The 20,572-nt window shown below is 41.9% G+C and overlaps 1 protein-coding gene across 10 annotated transcripts in view; it reads right to left on the minus strand.

Moving 5' to 3' along the window:
* Window positions 1-9,182, minus strand: part of fli1 (Fli-1 proto-oncogene, ETS transcription factor) — a 32,477-nt gene extending 23,295 nt beyond the window's left edge. Inside the window, exons 1-2 of one of the 10 annotated variants that reach the window (XM_044203912.1) lie at window positions 9,025-9,182; window positions 7,017-7,101 (exon numbers count right to left, since the gene is read on the minus strand). In XM_044203912.1, coding sequence (XP_044059847.1) covers window positions 7,017-7,055 — 39 coding nt within the window. In that variant the 5' untranslated portion in view covers window positions 7,056-7,101; window positions 9,025-9,182. The other 9 variants (XM_044203910.1, XM_044203911.1, XM_044203918.1 and 6 more) reach the window with 9 other exon arrangements.
* Window positions 9,183-20,572: the final 11,390 nt, after the last annotated feature.

Below are 20,572 nucleotides of genomic sequence, written 5' to 3' on the forward strand. Positions count from 1 at the left end.
TGTGGTGAAGTGGATTGACAAGTCAAACTCCTTCTCAAACGCGAGATAAATGTATTTATATTTTTCTTCACACATAGTTTGAAACAGCGAGGCCTATGCCACGTATCAAATACAAAGCAAACTTTCGTATAAACAATTTCACTTTAATAAATTTCTACTCTTCAGGTTAATGGGTGGATAAAAAAGCTGAACCTCTCCAGAGTATTTAACCATCTAGCCAGAATTAGATTTTCCAGTGATTTCATCAGTGGATCCATCATAGTCTGAACTCTGGCAGCAGGACTCACTATCTGAGCAGAGCACACCAGCTAGTCTGTGAATGATAAAGTGTAGAAGAGTGAGGGAATGTCTCATTACAGCCAGATAAGGGCTTAGTCAACTATTAGGACTGTTGCACGTTATATTTACAGTGACATATCAGCCTGCACAATTGAAACCATGATTGGCAAGTGGTGTGCGCCTATCAAGATTGCAGAGGGTTTTTAAAAATAGGAGCACACCACTCTCATGAAGAGAAGCTGAAAGGATGACAGGCCAGTGCCAGACCAGTGTCTATGTTTTTTTCCCCCCCCAGTATCTGCGGGGAACACACACATACTGCCAGTGGGAGCTACAGGCGGTTACGCTCAGTCTGTCTCACAATGTCCACAGATAATTGTACAGTGGTTGTGTGCCACTCTTAGACAATTTAGAGGAATTTCTCCCAAGGACCATATCTGAACATAATCGCTAAAAACTTTATACTGGTTGTGAGTCAAAAAAATAATAATTGTCTTTCAAAGCATTTTTCTGAAAACATAAATAAGATCTGAATTCTATTTTTGCTATATATCTTTCTGCTGTGCCACAGACAAAGGGGGAAAACATCAAATAAATCGTGGCTCAGCTGTTAAACTGCAGGCAGCATTATAAGCATTGTGTGAGTGTGACACCTGCTGGGAGCCACCTCTGTTCTGTTTACATCAGCCAAGTCTATCTCTCCAAATGCGTCAGGACGCGTCTGGAGCAGACTGAATATATGCAATAGCTCCACATCCAGACTACACGTGTGACTGTTTGACGTTCACACACAGCCATCTAGCAGGAGCCACCCGGGGTGGGGGGGCATTCCTGCCTTTTGTTTAAGGAGGAAGAGGAAACCTGTCAGGAAAAGATTGTGTGGAACAGGAAGCTCTCATGGCTAGAGAGCCCTTCCTTTCTTTTAGCGAGCATGAATGCAGCTAGCAGCCAGTCACAGGGATTCAATTATGATTACATTAATTGTCACAACTTCTTGCTTTGTTACAAACATCCAGGCTGAGACGTCTATGTCCTCCTGCAGCCTCCTAATAAAACAATCACAGCGCTGTGAGATTTAAGTGACTTGATGCAGCCTGACATTTTTGTCTGGCCAACGTTTACACTCTTCCAAAACTCACACCACACCCAGCCGCCACAAACCCGCTACTTTAAATTTCCAAAAACAAAACAAATCGCATCACTTCTCAGCAACAATAAGAGTAAATGCAGACGCTGCATTCTCCCGAGCTTACACTTGTTAACCGGAGGACACAGACTGAACGCATCGCAGGGTGAACTAAGCGGGACTTGCCATTCAACATCTGGTGGCTGCAGCCATAATGCATCTGGAATTTGACTGTCGGGGGCCAGTAGCCAATGTTAAAGTAGACCAGCGCTCTTGACTACCAACATCCCATTTCAAAATAGTTGTGTAACTGTATAAGGAGCAAGCCAATGTGTCATTGTGAAGCCTTGTGGTTTTAAGTGTTGCAAACTGAGCAGTTACCGCATGAAGTTTCCAAATGACAGCTTTCCTTACACTTTGACAAAACTCTCTGTGCGACGGAGGGGAAGAAGTTACAATAATCAACCAGGAACAAAGAGAGAAAGATTATTTCTTGTGTAAATACCAAACCATCATAGTTTTTTGACCCACGACAGGATCTTCGGACCGAGCCGGGCGATGTGCCACACCGCTGTTGCGCAGCTCGACACATCGTATCCAGCGGTACATCCAGTCATGGCTATTGCTCAATCCCCGCTGCCCAGACTAAACCAAATCGTTGAACTCGTGGTTTACTTATACAAATATGAAAGTACAGTCTACCGCGTGTTGTCTGAAACAAATAGCCACTCCTTTTTGCCTTTCCAGACGTGCGTAATTGTGCGCTTGGTCCCCAAAATCCAAAGCGTGATTCTGATTTAGCCTTGAATCCACACCGTAGCCAATCCTCACAACCAGGCAGCGTATTGAAAAAGAAAAGTGGATACTCTCAAAGAAAGAGGGAAAAGAAGGAAATCTGGTTACCGCTTTCAGACCGAGAGAAAAAAGCCGCTCATCGTCGTCAGATTGGAGGTCCCAGCTCACAGACCGAGACAGAGTGGCATTTCAACCCATTGCTTAAAAAAAGGAGGCGCAACTCCGAAAAAGCAGTCTCCCACAAACTCATACACCCCGTTCTCCACCCTTACCTTAATAGTTCCGTCCATTTTGGGCAATTTTCAGCGGACCCCGACAATATCCCAAACATGACACGCTCCTGAATTAATTCCAGCCCCCGGTATGTTGCGGAGAGAAAGAGACACTTTTACCGGATTGAGTTTTTTCTTTCCTCTAAATTTGGGAAGTGAAGTCACCACTGTTGAGAAGGTTGAGAAGGAAGCTGTGTGTCACCGAAAGCCCTGCCTTCAAAAAAGCAGGATACTGTCCCAGAGAGATAAGCAGGGAAAACAATTGAGTGTTCGCTCCGCTGTTATGTTTTTCTGCTCGGAAATATTTACAGGATGACTGCCTGCGTTGTGCACAGCCATTGCTGTGTAGCCTGCTGTAGAATAGTGTTGTGTGTATTGCTTTCCCAGTAATGTCACATATGGTGTGGAAGAGTTTACTATTTGTCCGACTTATGAATTATTTCTGCACACATATATCTGAGGTTTTCGGGAATGAGGTTTATTGTCGCAGGGCACTCTAAGTTATGTGATCCCATGTTTTAGAGCGCTTTTGGTTCACGCCTACACTTCAGACTTGCATCTGGTCATGTCTCCATCCCTCTGTAAATCAGCCTATCTGCCTATATATCTGTTTTATTCTATATTTCATAGTAAAATTGATCCATTAAATAAAGTTTATATTTGAATGTGGACAGATGTTTCTCTCAGACTTACTGCTGATGGAGCTCTAAATCAAAACAGGAGAGAAACCTGAACACCTAGGAGTTGTTGCAACCTGGTCTTTTTTTTTTCTTTTTTTTTGTTACAGCTCACCGTGAAGCTTCTGTGAAGTTTTCCTGAGACACCATTTATAAAGTCCAAGCATTCAGCAGCTAACCGCACTATAGTCTGAGGGTCTGCTCTACACGTGTGCGTCTGCTGTTCAGCACAGGAATTAGTGGATGAAATGCAGGCTGCATCAACAAAAGCACACTTGAAAGGGGGACTCAAATGTAAATTATTGTTATTATTATAAATGTTATTACGTTTGCTATTGGTATAGTGGTTTTTCCCTACTCGCTTGAGCCTAAAAAGGATTCCCCTAATCACAATCCCCACCCCCACATTGGTATTTCCCCCCCTGTTTGTCTGCCCTATGAAATTGCCCTAATCAATTCAGGCATAATTTTAGTGCAGATGCTAGACACGGAGCCAGCTCTGAACGTGACCAGACCAGTAACACTGCAAGAAACGTCCATTTTCACAGATGTGTTGCCACATTCAGCATTTCAGTGATTATTATTTTTCTGAAGACAAACACATATAAATCTAACAAGGTGGTAACTCAGATTTAGAGACTAACCCAGACTGTACTAATTTAATTGTACCTTATGCATTTGTGTAGCCTACCTTGGAAAAATACCGACCCACCAGTATCAAGAAAATTACTTTTGATAGGAAAAACTTTACTTTGGACAAAAGTGTATGTAACTCATTACATTGCCGGTTTTATAATGTTTAACAATATAATACAATGTAGTTGAAATAATGATGGTGGATTTTTTTTGCAGTATTGGGGTTCTGCCTCGGGGAGCGGCCTCAGAGAGGCCAAACTGCGCCGCCGCAACGACTGACATCAGGGCCGGCCTGTCTGCTCTCTACTTGGGGGTCTGGTGGGGCTGAGGGCCCCCACCCTTGGGACTACCACATCTGGATCCTGCTAAGGGTCAAGGCTTCTCCTGCCTGAGGCCAGTTCAGACTCGTGTAATTAAGGGAGACACCTTGTTTAACTCTTCAGTGACTGGTTTGGTTTCTTTTTTTTTTTTGGTTTTGTTTTTCTATACATTCCAATGTCTGAGGTTTTCATATATGCATTTTATTGTAGGGAGACTAGTGATAAAGTGGCAAATTAAAGAGGTTCTTAAGATGTGACCTTGAGCTGGTGATTCACCATACAGGGCTTTATGACCAGGTATTGGCAAACTTTTAGTTTTATACTGTAATGTGTAGCGGCGTTTTCCATTAATAAAAACACAAGCTTACCACTCTACTGTAGAGTCCAAAATCAGTTTAGGTTGTGTAAATAATTGAAATGCAGTGTTGTGAAATAAGGCTGGCAATTTACAGGATGCTTTTCAAATGACACAAAACCCTTGTGTTTTTGAGAAGTCTGATTTTCTAATCTAACAACATCTCGCCAACAGCCTGCCTCAGACCAGATCACTCCCTCCCTGTATTAAAATACCTGCCATCCTAGTCATATAGCTTATTGGGAAGACTGGGGGTCCAGGACCTAACAAGACCATAATGAATACAGTGGTAACAAACATTTTGGAAGGCCAATAAACAGATGCAAGTTGGTTTACACAGTGAACCACAGAACATCTGGCTTGACGCTGGAACTAGACAGCCAGACATTTCTTCCTTACACCACGAGCCAGTAGCTCCTCTGTCTCTCTGCTGGGGCAACCAGCCAGAGGTGGGCGGACACTATACAGAGTTTATGTTCAGCAGTCTTACAATTGTTAGGCCCATCCTTTCTTTTTTAGCTTATATTAAGGTCTACTAAGATTTAGTGGATGGAGAATTTCGTTACAGTCTTACATGAGAGAAAGTGAGTATTAAAGATTTGTATTTGTCACATTGGCCTAACAAGTGCAGACAATCTGTCAAAAGGGAGACATGCTATGAAGGGGAAAATAAACTTAAAGAGGTTTCTTTAATCAATCACTTTTTTTTTTTGTTAACAGTGTGTTGAGTAGATTCTGCTTCATGCCAAAGTACTGGTACTTGTTTCTAAAGATGTCCAAAGCAAGTCAACATGCATGAATTGTCCCCACCAAATGATCTTTCTTCTTTTCTTGTGCTTTGTATAAAACAATATTATAGTGTAGTCTATGAATTTAAGGTTGCACATGGGTACCTCATTTGATCAGTCCTGTGGTGGGAAATTACCTATCCAGTACTGAATGTTTTGAAAAACTTTACAGCGGAGTGTTACGCCAAATAAGAAATAGTCCCAGTCAATATGAGCCTGCTAAATTTGCTGTTTGTCAGACTGCAGATTTGTATTCAGATCATTCCTTCTCTCAGGCTAAAACACAGCCCGAGTCAAAATACTGAGGGCAAAAGTGGAGTCTGCAGCACATATAAGCCCGAACTGTCTGGCCCCTCGCTCTAGGCCATAATTAATTTGAGATTTATTTTTATTGGAGAGTTCCAGTCTCGCCTGGCCTTAACCAAACAAAACCAAATGCTGGGCCGTGGATTCGCTTGAATGAGGAATATTTCTTTAAATTTTGTATTGAGGCGTGCCACATTCTGACCAATATCTCCCTGAATGTGACTGAGTCAGTGAGAGAAGCACTTGCACGCAAAACAAATGCAAAAAATAACACACGCTAACCCTGAATCCGGGCAGGATACAAAATAACATTATTGGAATCAGAACAAACAGAAATAATCCAGGCTGCATTTCCACAGCAACTCAAAGAAGCTATGAGATGCAAGCGCTGTAAAATTGAAAGTTAATTCCAAAAATCGTCTTCCATGCTCAAGTCCCACTAACCTCTGTTTCTCTTTCATTGGCCTCTTGTCTGTTTTAGGGAGAAGAAAGACTAATTTAAAAGCATATTTTCCTCTAAAACATTCCGCGCTATTCAACTCTCACAACAAATCAGGAATTGTTCTGAGCCCTGAAACGCCGAGTCTCTCTGCAGTGGCACAAACACCGTGGCTGGATGAAAAGAGCCCTTATTCAAAGGGGAAATAAGTCTTCAAAACATTAACAAGTCGCCCTTGGAAAATGCCTTGATTATGAAGATATTACCATAGCTCGCCTCTGCACAATGGCTCATTCTAATGAGGCACAATCCGAGCAGTCACCCTCGGCAGATTATTATGATGGATGTGAGCAAACGTCATGCAGTCTCCAAAATTAACTGACAAAACTGCGAGCAAAGTGCACGTTTAACTTTAAGTTTAACTGGACATTATATAGTCATGTACCTTTGTATATATATATAAATATGTTTAATGGCTGCAGTGTCTCAGATATGTAGCAGTTGCAGGTATTCATGCTGCGCCATATGAGATGCGATGCAATTTTTATGTGAAAACCAGATGTGCGCTGTTTGCTTTATTTACATTCTCAGGAGAGAGAGAGAGAGAGAGAGAGAGAGAGAGAGAGAGAGAGAGAGAGAGAGACATGACGTCAAACATGACAATGAGCCATAATAGCAGCCTGTTTGGATTGAAGACTTACTGTATATTACAATTTTGCAAGAATATTTCTAACAAGTTTTTTTTTTAATTCCACTCATATAAAATGAGCAGACAATGCTCTGTAAACAGTTAATTCTACTTGTATCTAATGTGAATAGGCCTAAGAAGCTACTCATTACTGGTGTACTGCTAGTTTTAACACTCAGTATAATACTGGAATTAATTGAATTTTTGCATTTTAGACTTGTTGGAAAATGTGGGGAGATATGGTTGAACTTTACAGTAAAACCTAAGTAAAAAAATGAAAGGACCCCAGTTTGTCCCTCCAACATTACCTGATCGAAGAGACGGTGGTGTCTTACCTTGACGTAAGACGACGTGTCAGGGACAGTTTGAAACATGTCTACTTGACAGACAGGCCCAAGGGTGCTCAGTGTCCAATGGGCCCTGAGGAAAAGAAAAGATAAAGAATTAATAATAACTTAATATCGTCATTATTATTACCATTATTTCGATTTTAACCTGATGCTTTATATATTATTGTCATGATTATTTACATTTTCTAATTTTCTTTTCTAATATTTCAAGGAAAACAAAACTCTCAAAAAGACATGAAGACATGTCTCATCAAGACATCACTCACACTTGACAGCTAGAAGTGCTGTAGGCCTACCCTGTACAGCAAACACTCACAAAGTCCAGCGGGTTTTGTGGACTTCCACATATAGGGCACACATGGGTTACCACTTCCATCAAAATAAAGGGAAAGTCAAATTTGCTTAGTGGCCCCCTGTATGTCTGTTCCGACTGAAAACATAATCCCTTGATTCATTCATAGAGACCTAATTTTTCTCTCGAGTGGTCAGAGGTATCAGATATGGGGAGGTTTCAATAGTCCGTACATTAACAACACCAACAGATGGAAATTATACCACTGACCTACTGGTCACATGGATTAATTACTCAAGTCGCCCAATAGGAGCTGGGCAGCAAGAAGAAGAGGGCCCCATCCCAACCCCCATCACGTTTTCCCCTAAAGCTTACCACATATTGAAACACTTTTCGCTTTAATAAGTGCAGCTTACAAAGTCTAGGGTGAAAGGGCACTAAGAGGACGGTGTCTTTAGCCCTTCCCTCCCTGTGCAATTATTAGGAAGGCAGTGGCACATACCATCACAGATGGCTGTTATATAGACTGCGGGATAAAACAAATTAACGTATATGGACCTCTATATTGGCATTCAGGACGCACCGTTAAAGTTGAATGTATCTTAATGAGGCCACTGGGACATATTTCTCCTGTTCAGTAGCATGCGTGCTCTGACCTGTCAGGAATATAAATATACAATCAGGAACCTTTTACCGACTGTGCATTTTAGCATAATTAGTAGGCCTATTGGATGCAGATCACGGGCCCTTGTGATGTGAAGCCAATAACTGACATGGAAATTCAAAAAAAAAAAAAAAAGAATGAAGGAAACGAAAAATGAAACAATAAAAAACATAGGGAGACTTGTACCTTCCTGCACGCGATCAGGGGTTTAACAGTGCTACAATTTCTCTTTTTTACAGCGCAATTTCACGTTTCTGCTGAAGTTTTTTTTGCGCATTGAATTCCTGCCCCATGATAAATTAGCCAAGGAAGGAGGACTTATATATGAACGTGGCACGGTTTAAACACTTGTAGGGGGAGCAATGTTTTTTTTTTTTTTTTTTTTTTTTTTTTTTTCTTGTTCTCGGCTCCTGCAGGCAAACGCAGTGCTCGCCTCATAAAGTTCCCCAAATGCATCCAATTTCTACGCGGTAAAAAGAGCATAGGATACCGCATCTGCAGCCAATTAGGCAGAGGAGGACTGGTGAATAACGGCGTGAACCTCCCTCCGAGACAACCCCGTGGGCCGGGACCCCTCTAGTGTTACATTTTAAGCATCTTACCTTGCTGTTATCCATCATAAACGAGGGCCAACTGATTTTCAGCTAATACGCATTCCATTTTTTCCCCTTACACATAAACCGCCCTAAAGTGAGAGTGCGAAGAAGTGAGCTGACAAAAGTTCAACATATTTCGATTGCAAAACTCACATTTAATTCGGAATACTTCGAATAACACGTGTGATGTAAGAAGACACAAACATTATCACAAATATTGATTTAATTTCACTGTCGGAGTCATTCCGGAATGTCAACTATTTTTTTTTAATGGGTTGACGTCCAATATGCTGCTTTTTCCAAAGTGACTGAGCAGCGATAATAACAATAAAACAAGTGGAAATGATTGATTGTCCTCCTGCATGCACATCTACGCCGCAGAGTTTGCCTGAACAACACTTTAGCGAGCGCGAATCAGTTTTTGTTATATTTCTCACTCACCTGTCGTTTTTGTGTCGTTTGATCTTTTGCGATCTAATCACTCCTCCGCTAATTTTAAATAATTAGTCCCGTCCAGGCAAAGCCGCTTTCCAATGATGATGACAGTGAGTTATTTTGAAAGGGGCTGAAAAGGAGCGCCCGGTGTATGAATGGAAATGTTGCTGAGATGGGAAAGCCGCGACCAATGAGCAGCGAGAGAAAACCTCCCCTTGCCTGCAGTGTGAGGCCACTGAACCATGAAATAAGGGGGAAAGCAGAGAGAGAAAGAGCGTCATAAATCTGCTTTTTCGAGTCTTTTGACTAAGAAAAGTGTAGAATATATATATATGTTTTTTTTTATGTTTCAATAGTTATTATTATTTATTTGTGACTGGGTTCATACACAACACTGCAAATATCGCAACAGCGGTGGTGCTTGTGGCTAAACTGCTGTGTGAACAGTCAGACAACTTCAAAGGCACCACAAACATCATTGCAAAAACAGCATTTTCCTTCCACGAAACTGTCATTGTATGTTCTCTCACTTGCAAACTTTCTTTCCGCAAATTAAGAGGTGGACAAAGTGTGTTCCTAGATGCACTTGGGCTCCATTATAACTACAGAAAGCATTTTATCTGATGCATTTTACCGAACTGATTACATATATTTCACAAGGATCAGGCTTGATGTGGAATATTTCTGTAGAACAGAGAATCCTTTGGATTTTCACACCTCAGAATAAACTTTCATTCCCTTCCGTTAGACTGATGATGAATACATTCACAGTATACATTTATAATGGCTTTAAATCCGTCCTATACATTTTAATAATTAGTATCAGTAATAAGTAATCAGCAGCGTCTACTCGGGAGTTTCTGTGCTTCTGAAATTCATGTCAGACATCCATGTTCCTGTCTGTCCTGGTGGTGACAGTTCCCGTAGGAATACACAAGCGGCATGAGTTCCTCTGCAGCGGGTTTGTCTTTTCCTGCTCAGTTGACCCCACTCCGTTCACTAACTTCATTTCCTTCACATTGCTGCCCTCATCTTCGACCAAGAGTCCCCCAAAGGATGTGGGGCAATTCACGGTTAGGAGAGTCGCCCAACCATAGCATTTTATAGCCTCATCAAGGTCGCTATTTCACGCAGAGCAACCGAAGTGAAACAGAGAAGTCGCCTGTAACTGTTTGCACTGGAGAGCCTGTAAGACGAGTCAGGAGACGAGTGTGAGCTGTGGTTATCTGCTGCTGCAGTTTAGGCCTATTTTTTGTGCTCCTTGCAGCACGCATCCATCATAAATAAACAAAAGAAGATGCATTTTTCTCGCTCACGATTACTTTGTAACATTTTGCCACCTTTGAGGCAATGGCATAACTTTCTCATAGACAGCTTCATTTGGCATTAGAGATGATGAGATGAGTTCGAGAGATGAAACAAGTTTGGAAGAAATACAATAACGACACCCCATTATGTAAAACAATCACTTCTAAAAACAGTAGGCCTACAATCCTAAGAGGCAATATTATACTGATTGACTTCACTGACTTTTTTTTTTTTTTTACAGTGTTGGGGTCATCTGGTAAAAAGGTCGTCTTTCATCACCGGCTAGACCTTCTGTTTGTTGCACCGTTTCCTAATGCAATGATTAAAAACAACAACACTGATAATAGTGTTCCCAGCACGAAACAATGGACGGAAATCCCAACATCCGTTTCACTGAAAAATGGCATTCATGCGCCTGCTGTGTTGCCTTCCTCAGGATACAGTAGAAGAAGTTTTCTAACACATTTGAACAGCAACTATTACATTCTCAAAAAAAGGAAAATGAGAAGAAATATATCATGCGGTCATTTTGTAGCATGGTATACTGATAAAGGCATCAGCTGTTTCAGTGGGACAGGAGGCATTTGAAAAACAGCTTTAGATGGGAACCTTAATGTCCAAAATCATATGCTTTTTTTAAAATCAGAACTCACTCTTAAATGTGCCATCAGCATTGAAAAACATCCACTGTTCTATACATTACTAGACCTAGTTAATTAACATTAGCACTTGTTTAACCTCAGACAGCAGGAAGCATAATGACATAGCACCATGTCAGTTACACTGATTGCTTTGTCTTATGTGGTAACACTCTTTCTTGTGTTTTTTAAGGAGGAAAAAAAAAGAATATATCTGTAAATGCTTCAGGTCCTCCATCTGGTTGTTTCAAGTCTTGCACCATCCAGTACTTCTTGTTTTTGCCATGGTATTGACATTAAATTTGGAATGTGGCTGTGAGGTGATTATGTCTCTTGTGGAGGGCTCACTCAAGACTCCTGACAGTCTTGTGTGTCTCTCATGTCTATTTAGCACATATATGCTCTAATATTGTTGCAAACATAATCTCCTTCTGTACTTTTATAGCAAACTTAATGCCACTCTGCAGTAAAGCCAAACAATCTGCCATCAACAGTTTCCCATATGCAGCCCACTGCCAGTCTTTCCTCACTGGTATGTTAACATTTCAGAGCTCCATCTCGAGGGGATTCCACAAAAACACTTGTATTTGAGATGATGTGGCCAACCTACAGACATGGGCGATTACATCGCCTAGAGTAAATGAAGCTCCTTACTCTGAACTGTAATGAGTTATTTATTTAGTTGAAGGGGCTACCGAGAGATGATCTGGAGATGGAGATCGGTCCCATTCCAGCCCCTTTTTTTTTTCTCTGCTCCTTGGGGAGAGAGAAAATGGCAGTGTGGCACCAGGGAAGGCAGGGCAGAATATCAAATCTTTTCAAGCAAGCTTCCAGGCAATCATGGGCCCGACATTCAACTGCATGTAAGCACTGGGCTCATGTTCAGTAGAGTGGAGGTTCTCTCACCTTAATATTTGTATTGTGTTTATGTATTGAACTACAGTTTGAAAGATTTAAGAGAGGCCTAATCGACAAACGGGAGATGTATTTCGTGATACTCATGGTAAAACAAATGACACCTCTTGCAGGGATGACTTAACCACTTTACCCTCTCTTGACACTTACATATAACAAACTTTATGACAAAGCTACAGCTTCTTTAAAGGTTGTGATGGTTTGCCTTTACAAGATCACTGAAACAACACAACTTAGAGTACGGAAAACCAAATTTCAAAGAAACCTATCAAAACTCTTTCTTTGCCTGTCCATTGAAAATAGCTCACACAGAGCGCAGACAGCAGCCCACTTATGTGTGTGGTGATAATTAGCAAAGGGAAGTATTAAATTAAAGCAAGGCAGTCATTTTATGAGGCAAGAATTTATGAAGGTAATAGCATCCCTATAAATTAACGACCTCCCAATGCCTCCTGATGTGTTGCCACTCATCAGGTCCAGAGCAAACCCCTGATACGACCAGTATGTGGCCTCATCCGTTCAGTATTGGTATTCTACAAGGTTACGCTGAGATGAAAGCTTGGGAGAGTGGATGTTTGTGGAAGGACATATGGTGTCGAGACAAAATGCATGTTGTCATTACATTCAATATGTTCTGGTATGCACTTAATCAAAAGAAAGGAGAGTGTATTTGGGTCAGTGTGTAGTGCGTGTCTATGCTTTACGCATCTATGGTGTGCGTCCATAAAATTACTTTTCACAACACCACAAAATACTGTGAATTTCTCTTTTCTTAGGCTATATACATGGATTTCCCAGACCACTTATCTTATGTCAATTCAGCTGTAAGTCTGGACACACCCTGCCTCTAGTCCAGACTGGGCATAGGAAACAAGGTGCTCACTTTACATTTTAAATCAATCTTGGTTGCCAGGGCGGGAGTCATCCCTACATGAACAACATGAGGCTGAAATAAAGCCCCTGAAAATGACTGCTCCTGTGGAAAAAAGCAGGGAGAGCGAGAGCAGGAGGAAAGCAGTGCCATTTAGAAAGCCTAAATCATCCCCTGAACTATAAATCCACTGACCGCTCATCATTCAGCAGCATTTTAAAAAGCCCTTAAAGAAAAACACTGAGTGAAATGAATATGCTGTCACCTCTCATTTGGGTCTGGCCCGCTGGCTCAATAAGAAAAGTGTTGTTCCCTGGAAGGCTGCTAGCCCGAGCTGAGCTCTCAGGTTTAGGGTTTACCCCTGTCCCACATTCTCAAGGCTCTTACTTTGAGGCCTGAGTCTCTCTTTCCTCCCCCACGTCCCCCCAGACATGTCTGACAGGCTGAACTCGATGTGGGCTGCTCACCAGACTACAAAAATCATTCATCTGTGCCTTCAGACGGTCAAATCTGGATCTAATAAAGAGAGCTTGCCTATTGATCCTATTCATAGGGAAAGCTACTGCCAACCCTCACCACTGGAGGGCTCCCTGGATCAAGCTAGAAGCGCCTCAATGAAGACCCTTTTGTTCAGAGTGGGAGACATTATGAACAAGCAGTGATGATTAACTTTTTTGAGTGCATTAGCTCAGGTGATTCGTTATTAAAAAGATCTTAAGGAAAACATTGTTTTAAATTTGTTTGTTTTAAATATTAAGATACCTGTACCTGTGATGTTTCCAAAGACAACATACTGTATACAAAAACAACCTTAAGAGATTGACATCTGCAACTTAAGCTGTTTGTTTCCTATTCTGAACTGTTTGAAGCTTAAAAAAGGCCTTGTGGGGTTATTGAGGCCAAAGACAACAATGGCACCCTCCCTCTTCACCTGTGGCACAAACAAACATGTGAAACAGGAAACATACACTGCTGTGCACTGACAAAGTGCCTGCCAGATGAGGGTAGGACATTGTTTTCTTTTAAACACTAAAGTGAAGCAGAATGAAAGTACAGACCGCAAAACAACACAAGAAACATCCTCACACGGGCGGACAAGGCTAGGGAGGCATCTAAGAATGAAGGAGAGAAACAGCGAGAAGGAGAGTGAGTCACGTTTAGGTTTGTGTTTATGTGTGGGTGAGGGCACTACCCCAAACGCCTAGGCAAACCACAGCATTCCACGCCGGGTCTTAAAGAGACAGAGCGACGCTGTCATCATGGGTATTTGGGGAGTAAAGTGTTAACATATGGTGAAGGCTATTTGAGATGGCTGGTGAGACGCACAGAAGCCAGTAGGTGGCCATGCCAGCTTTCTGATTGAAGATCTCATCAGCTCCAACTGTATGGTCAGGTAGTGTTTCAGAAAAATTAGATTTAGGGATTTTTGTTTCAATTTCACAAAGTGACAGAATCTGATAAAATGTCCAGAAATACCCATCAGCATTTCACATCAGGAATTTTTATTTAAAGCCAAGCAGACATTAAATTTTGGTTTTGTCATGCTACTGCTAAAATGAAAGTTGTACTTGTATCTGAATTGCAGAGTTTGACTGATAGAGGGCAGAGTTGAGCTGTGAAACAAGTGTGATAGCAGCAGTGTGTTATATCAGGCTTGTGTTTGAAACTTTTCTCACTAAGTTACAAACCTTTGAGTAGACCAATGCTGAAAATGTTATCACTACTGTATAAGTTCCTGGAGCCTTTACCATAACTGTACCTTTCACATGTTTTCTGATGTGGACCTTTAAGGTTCTTGTATCAAGACCTTCTGGTATATAGTTTTAGTTACAACATGACAACAAAATCAGTAGATACAAGTGACACATGTACAAAACCAGAGTTGGATTTCACAGTCTGGAAGTCAAATCAAAACTGTACGAATGTTGTCTCAGCATTTTATGATATAAAGTATTGTGTGTGCACTTTTGGGTCACAAACATTCACTGTAGAATGTAAAGCTCGGTAACACAGCACTGTGAGGTGCCATAATGAAAGCATCTTCCTTCCATAGACAGACAGCAGAGTGGGTGAGCAGTCTATGATGTGCCCAGATTGCATGTAGAGGAAGAAAAAAACCTCACTGCTAGGAAGAGAGAGAATGCAGATGAGAATGAGAAAATGAGAGAATTGTGTAGGTGTGAGGTGAGAGCATGGCCGTGGTGGTTAGAGAGAAGGTGGGGCTATGGTTGGGGAGAAAATGAAAGTGTGTTGGTAAGGGGGTGTTTTGGAGAAAGGGCTTCTGAGAAGGAAAGAGAGGATGCAGAGAAGGAAATGAAATGGAGGTTAGGGGGCAAAAAGAGAAATAGCCTGTTTCCTCCCTGAAATCCATGGCACAGTATGGACTTAACATCCTTAAACCATCAACTGAGCTCTAAAAATAACCCCATTTATGCACAGTAAGAGGTGGGAGTGGGAGTAGGGGTGAGTGAGGTGTGGGTAAGTGGGGGCGGCTGGTGGTTGGAAATGGGAATCGGAGCATGAGACTGGGAGTGAAAAGTTGGAGAGAAACAAAGAAACACCACCCTGCCAGACAGTGGGGATGAGAGATTGTGCATGTGTGTGAGAGTGAGACAAAGATGGAGAGTGATAGAGAGTGGGAGTAAGTTTGTGAAAGTGGAAGAGAGAGAACCCCAATCTAGACCCCAGAAACTCAGTTATGACAGTACTTTCACTTGGTAAACCCTCTTCCACTTTTTGGAAATATCAAATCTCTAGTCTTGAACACCAAATCAAATTTGACGAGAGCAGAGCATGATGATGGTGTTCACCTGCTGACTGACTTTTCTGCAGTTAGCAAGTACATTTACTACACTCCGTTCATCTGACACCTATGGTTACTAGTAACTGCATATTGCAGATTCAGATTTTTCCACACACTAGGGGTAGAGTTTGCTTCCAGTCTCCTGAAAGGCATGCACGCTCCAGCTCCAACCAACAGGGAAACTTTTACATTAGCTGCTTTTGAGGGGCAAACATGTCTGATGACAATGACTCACAACCTTATGCCTCTGTTTCTTCTAACATCCTTGCTATTGTTCGCATTGAAGTGTGCGCTTTAATTGACACTGGCTATTTTGTCTGCATTGTGAGCAAAGGTTATCGAAACTCTCATCCAGCTCGTTCAGTCAATGCACAGCTCCTGGACAGCTTAGGCAGGTTAACCATTGGAATCATACTTGGGAAACAGGTATGGCAGCAGAGATGTGAAGTTCTCAGCGATCATATTTGGTTGGGATTTTCTGGAAAAACACAATGCGCTCCTTGATCTCAAAAACAGACCAGTGCAACTGTGGGACATGAAAATTCCCCTACTGCCCAAAGGACATGAAGTGGCCGCTGTGCCAACTGACTAGTGCGTTGTTCTCACGCCCAACTCAGGCTGTGACATCATCATAGCACACTCTCTCAGTGAAGTTTAAAATGGCTGTGGTTAAGTCTTAAATCCCTCCAGAGACATCATTGAGCTGCATTCAGGTGAACACCTTGGTGAGTTTCATTCTGCCTCTATTGACATCATACCAGTTGAAAAGACGTGTTATGCAACCTTACCTGTATATCACGCAGCTACACCTGTCCAGGTAGATCAAACAAACATATCACCTTCTCAAGTTCAATCTCTGAAATCACTGCTTCAGAAATGCTCAGCAGTATTCAGCAAACACTCACAGAGGTCGCACAGGCATAATCAAGTATCATATTTACACTGGTGATGACACACCAGTTAAACAGAGAGCCTACAGAGTAACACCAAAACAGAAACTGAAAGACAGACTCAAGTTGAAAACCTGTTGAAAGCAGATGTTATTGAAGAAAGCTATAGTTTCTGGACTGTGCCAGTTGTTTTGGTGCGCAACAAAAATGACTACAGGAAACACAATGCTGTGGCAATCAAAGATTCGCAGCCTCTTCCCAGAGTCGACGACACACTGGATGCTCTGTCGGGCTCTGCCTGGTTCTCCACAGTGGACCTTCAGCATGGCTATTGGCAAGTTGAGCTGGAAGAGAAAGACTGTGAAAAAATAGCATTCACAACAGGCAGTGGACTTTATTACTTTATCAAAGTTTTGCCAATGGGACTCACCAACCCCATCAGCCACATGCCAATGCGTGAAGGAGATGGTACTTTGTGGCCTCCCAGTGAAAACCTTCCTAGTATAATTAGGTGATGTCTTAATTTACAGCGAACATATCCAGCACCTGTAAGAAATCCCATCCAGATTTCAGTCAAGTGGCCTCAAGCTAAATAAATCAAAATGCCACTACCTCTACAAGCATCCCTCCCGTTATTGTCACAGACCACAAACCTCTCCTGGGTCTCAGAAAAATACCCACCAGCAATGACAGAACTGGTCGTCGTGCATGCTGGACTCTTGAACTTCTGGTCTCCTGGTCCAGATTTACAGTGTGCTACACATTTGTGCTTCACCTCCCTGAAGAAGATCTGAAAGAGGAACAGCAACAAGATGTAAAACTAAAGGTCAGAAAATCAAGTTGTTGTCTCTCATGCCTTAAAAGACACTGTTCCACAGCTGCTGCATGGACATCCAGTAGCTGGTCATCTGTCAGCAGATAAAGTCCTTAAATGTGCTCAGCAACAATTTTGGTTCCATCAACATTTTTTAAATGATTAAATCACAACCATAATTTTTTTTTTAGAAAAAGTGATAGTTTTATTCCGCACCTTTCTAAAAGCTCTGTGAATGAATTTATTTTTAATATTTGTCTACATCAAAATGTTATCAATATAACCTTAATATTTATTTTCTTTAGAATTATTCAATCTTATTGCCAGCCACCTGTTACCTGGGTGGGTTAAAAAACAAAGCATAAAAGATATTTTCAAATATTGTTTTTACCCAGGTCTGTTGTTAGGGAGGTGATGTTGAAACTGAAGTATTTACGACAGGGAAGGAGACCAGACACAGGACACAAGACAGACTCTCTTGAAAACCAGCAACTGACAAGCAGCTCCTTCTTCTCTCTCATCACCCCGATAAACCCTCCTCTGCAACCTGAACCACACACCTCATCACGGGCTGGATGAACTGAACAAAGCCGACAGGTCTACTAGCGGCACTGATGTTGTTATCAGTGTGAACACAACAGGGATGTTGTGGAGCTAATGATACCTCGTTCTCACAACAAGTGACCAGAGAAATGCTTAAATACTACAAGGGCTCAACCAGGTCTTTGTTTACTTCTACCATAGAATGAACTAACAAACTGTAATCACCCCTGGTCGTGTGTGTGAAAGGTGTATGAATGAGTTAACACTGTGGAGAGAAAGCCACCTATAGGTCATTAATTACACTCTGTGGAGAATGTACATGAGTTGAGTTGAAAAGAACCACAAAACATTTTTGTGTTTGCAGTTTAGTCTAGGAGTATTATAGTTTATGTATTATATCTATCATGTCCCTTTATCTGTATTCACTTGCATCATTGATCATCACATTTAAATCTGATGACTCTGCAAGAAAACTTAGCAAAGGCTGGTTTAAGTGCCTGTTGCAGAATTTATGAATATTAATAAGCAAGCCAGTTGACTGAGGAAAGTTATCATCATTTTGTCCAGTCCATGTCCCTGTGGTGTACTCAAGTCAAAAATCTTGCCCCTCATCATGTAAGCTTCTATTTTCTTGCTGCTATCAACACTTGTTTCTGGCATGTTCTCTAAGTGCCCCTGTCTTTCTTTCTCTCCATCTGTCTCACTGATTGCTCTCCCTCTACGTGCCTCCCAGGCCTGCCTCTCCGGCTCTCCTCCCTTGCTCCAGCCTTCTCACTTCTCAAATGAGAGTGTGTGTTACAGAGGCATTCAGAAAACCTCCTCAGCTAATTACATGACAAGCATCTCGTTCTGGGACACTAATGAAGAGGAATAGCGAGCGTAGACGCCACTGGAGTAGTGGTGGTGTGTGTGTGTGGGGGGGGTTCAAGCTGGCCACTGGGTGCGGTGTTTGTGTGTGTGTGTTTGAGTGCATGTGTGTGTATTGGGGGGGAGTATTCTGGCGCCAGTCCAGCAGCTTATCAACCGGGGCATGTTGGACTCAGCATCTCATTCTCTCCCTCCCTCCACGTCTTGCTTTTTCCTTTCATCTGACTACACTCTCATCTTTTTTTTCTCACAAAAGATCAGTTCAAGGGCGTTATTTTGCCAAGCAACGTGAACTTTACACTTATTAAAGATGGTATAAGGTTTGAAAATGACACTTGTTTTCGCAGTCTTTAAAGTGTGATGTAAAATGCATGCAAATCCATGCTCTGTCACTGCCCACTGTCCTGTGTGCTGTACTGGCTTTTTGCATAAAATCCTAAATGTGCAGTGTCAGTCTCAATAGCAGAATCAATTGGTCGTGGGCATGCCATTAATTAAACACAACACTGACTGACAAAAGCTACAGTATATGCACACACATAGCTTACGGATAAACTCACACACAGAGGAGACAAAAGAGAAAAGGGAGAGAGAGCGACCTAGGCAGGAATCCAAGGACTCAGCATGTGGTTTGGAGGAACTTGTTCTGTCAAGAGGCACACTCGGACAGAAGATCGCTGTCCCGTACCATCCCTTGTGAAACGCTTGAGAAACACAAACCATCTGGAGGCTATAGTGCACACTCAAATATTGAGGATGTTTGTCTGATTTACAGGGCCTATTTAGGACTGTTTGGACAACTTGGCTGAGGGATTGGTGCTTTAATTAAAGATAATATTAAGAGCTAATATTGCCCCCAAGACCTTTGCCTCACAGTCAACAGTGCAATAATGTCACGGTTCTGTGGGTGAGGGTGAGAGTCTTAACCACAAACACTGCAGTATAGTAGTACACTAAATGAATCTAGTCAGGCCTGATACAAAGGCTTCTCCATGTTCTTTATTTCACTGAGGTTACTGCCCCATGTTCCCCCACTTTCTCTCTGCTGATGCCAATAGCAACGTAGGCTTTTTCAGGCCCAAGCCCACCGCAGTGATGGCATATTGATACTGTCATAAAATATTACATCCTCACTTTATTCATTAGAACTGGGCTTTAATCTAAAAATATCATGGGCAGGGAATAAAACAGAGTTTTCAGCGGCAGAAAGATTAGGCCTGTGCTTCTCTCTCTGAGCACCACAGCTCGGAAACACTAAGGCCCAAAATAGATGTTCTTCTCATAAAGGGCTCCTTCTTTGTAGTCCGCATACAGCAACAACATCTGCAGGGCAGTTTCTATGGGGGGAACAGATTCGGGCAGACTATCAAAGAGAGAAGCGATCTCCTGTGAGAAGCGGTGGGCGGAGGACTTCCATATTCTTTTTCTTTTTTTCCCCTTTCTCTCTTGCTCTTTCCCTCTATCTCATGCTTCCAAAAATCTGTAGCAATCAGGACGATGCTAATAAAAGACCATTAATATCACCTGTCAGTGCTATCTTTGGAAGATCCAAAATGAGAAAATGAGACAAAAGGATTCACAGTCTGGAGCTGCTCACCAAGACGCAGGGAACCAGTGGAGGACAGACAGCAGTATGGTTTGGTGTGCTGATTTAAATAAAGTACTGGGATGACAGAAATCCATCAACGTCCCAAGATAAAGACAACACATGGGCTACAGGACAGTCCCATTTATTATTCCTGATGTTTCATCTACAAAACATTTGGTTTTCCTAGCTGAAACATTAGGTTTGTGGAATTTATGTCTCAAAGCATGGTTTGCTCGTTTTGCTCAGACTTCAAATTATTTATCTTTTTTGAATGTTTTCTTCGAGATGTTCCAGTAAACCCAAATGGGGTTTGAATT

Source organism: Siniperca chuatsi, linkage group LG7 (genome assembly GCF_020085105.1).
Source record: "Siniperca chuatsi isolate FFG_IHB_CAS linkage group LG7, ASM2008510v1, whole genome shotgun sequence".
Lineage (NCBI taxonomy): Eukaryota > Metazoa > Chordata > Actinopteri > Centrarchiformes > Sinipercidae > Siniperca > Siniperca chuatsi.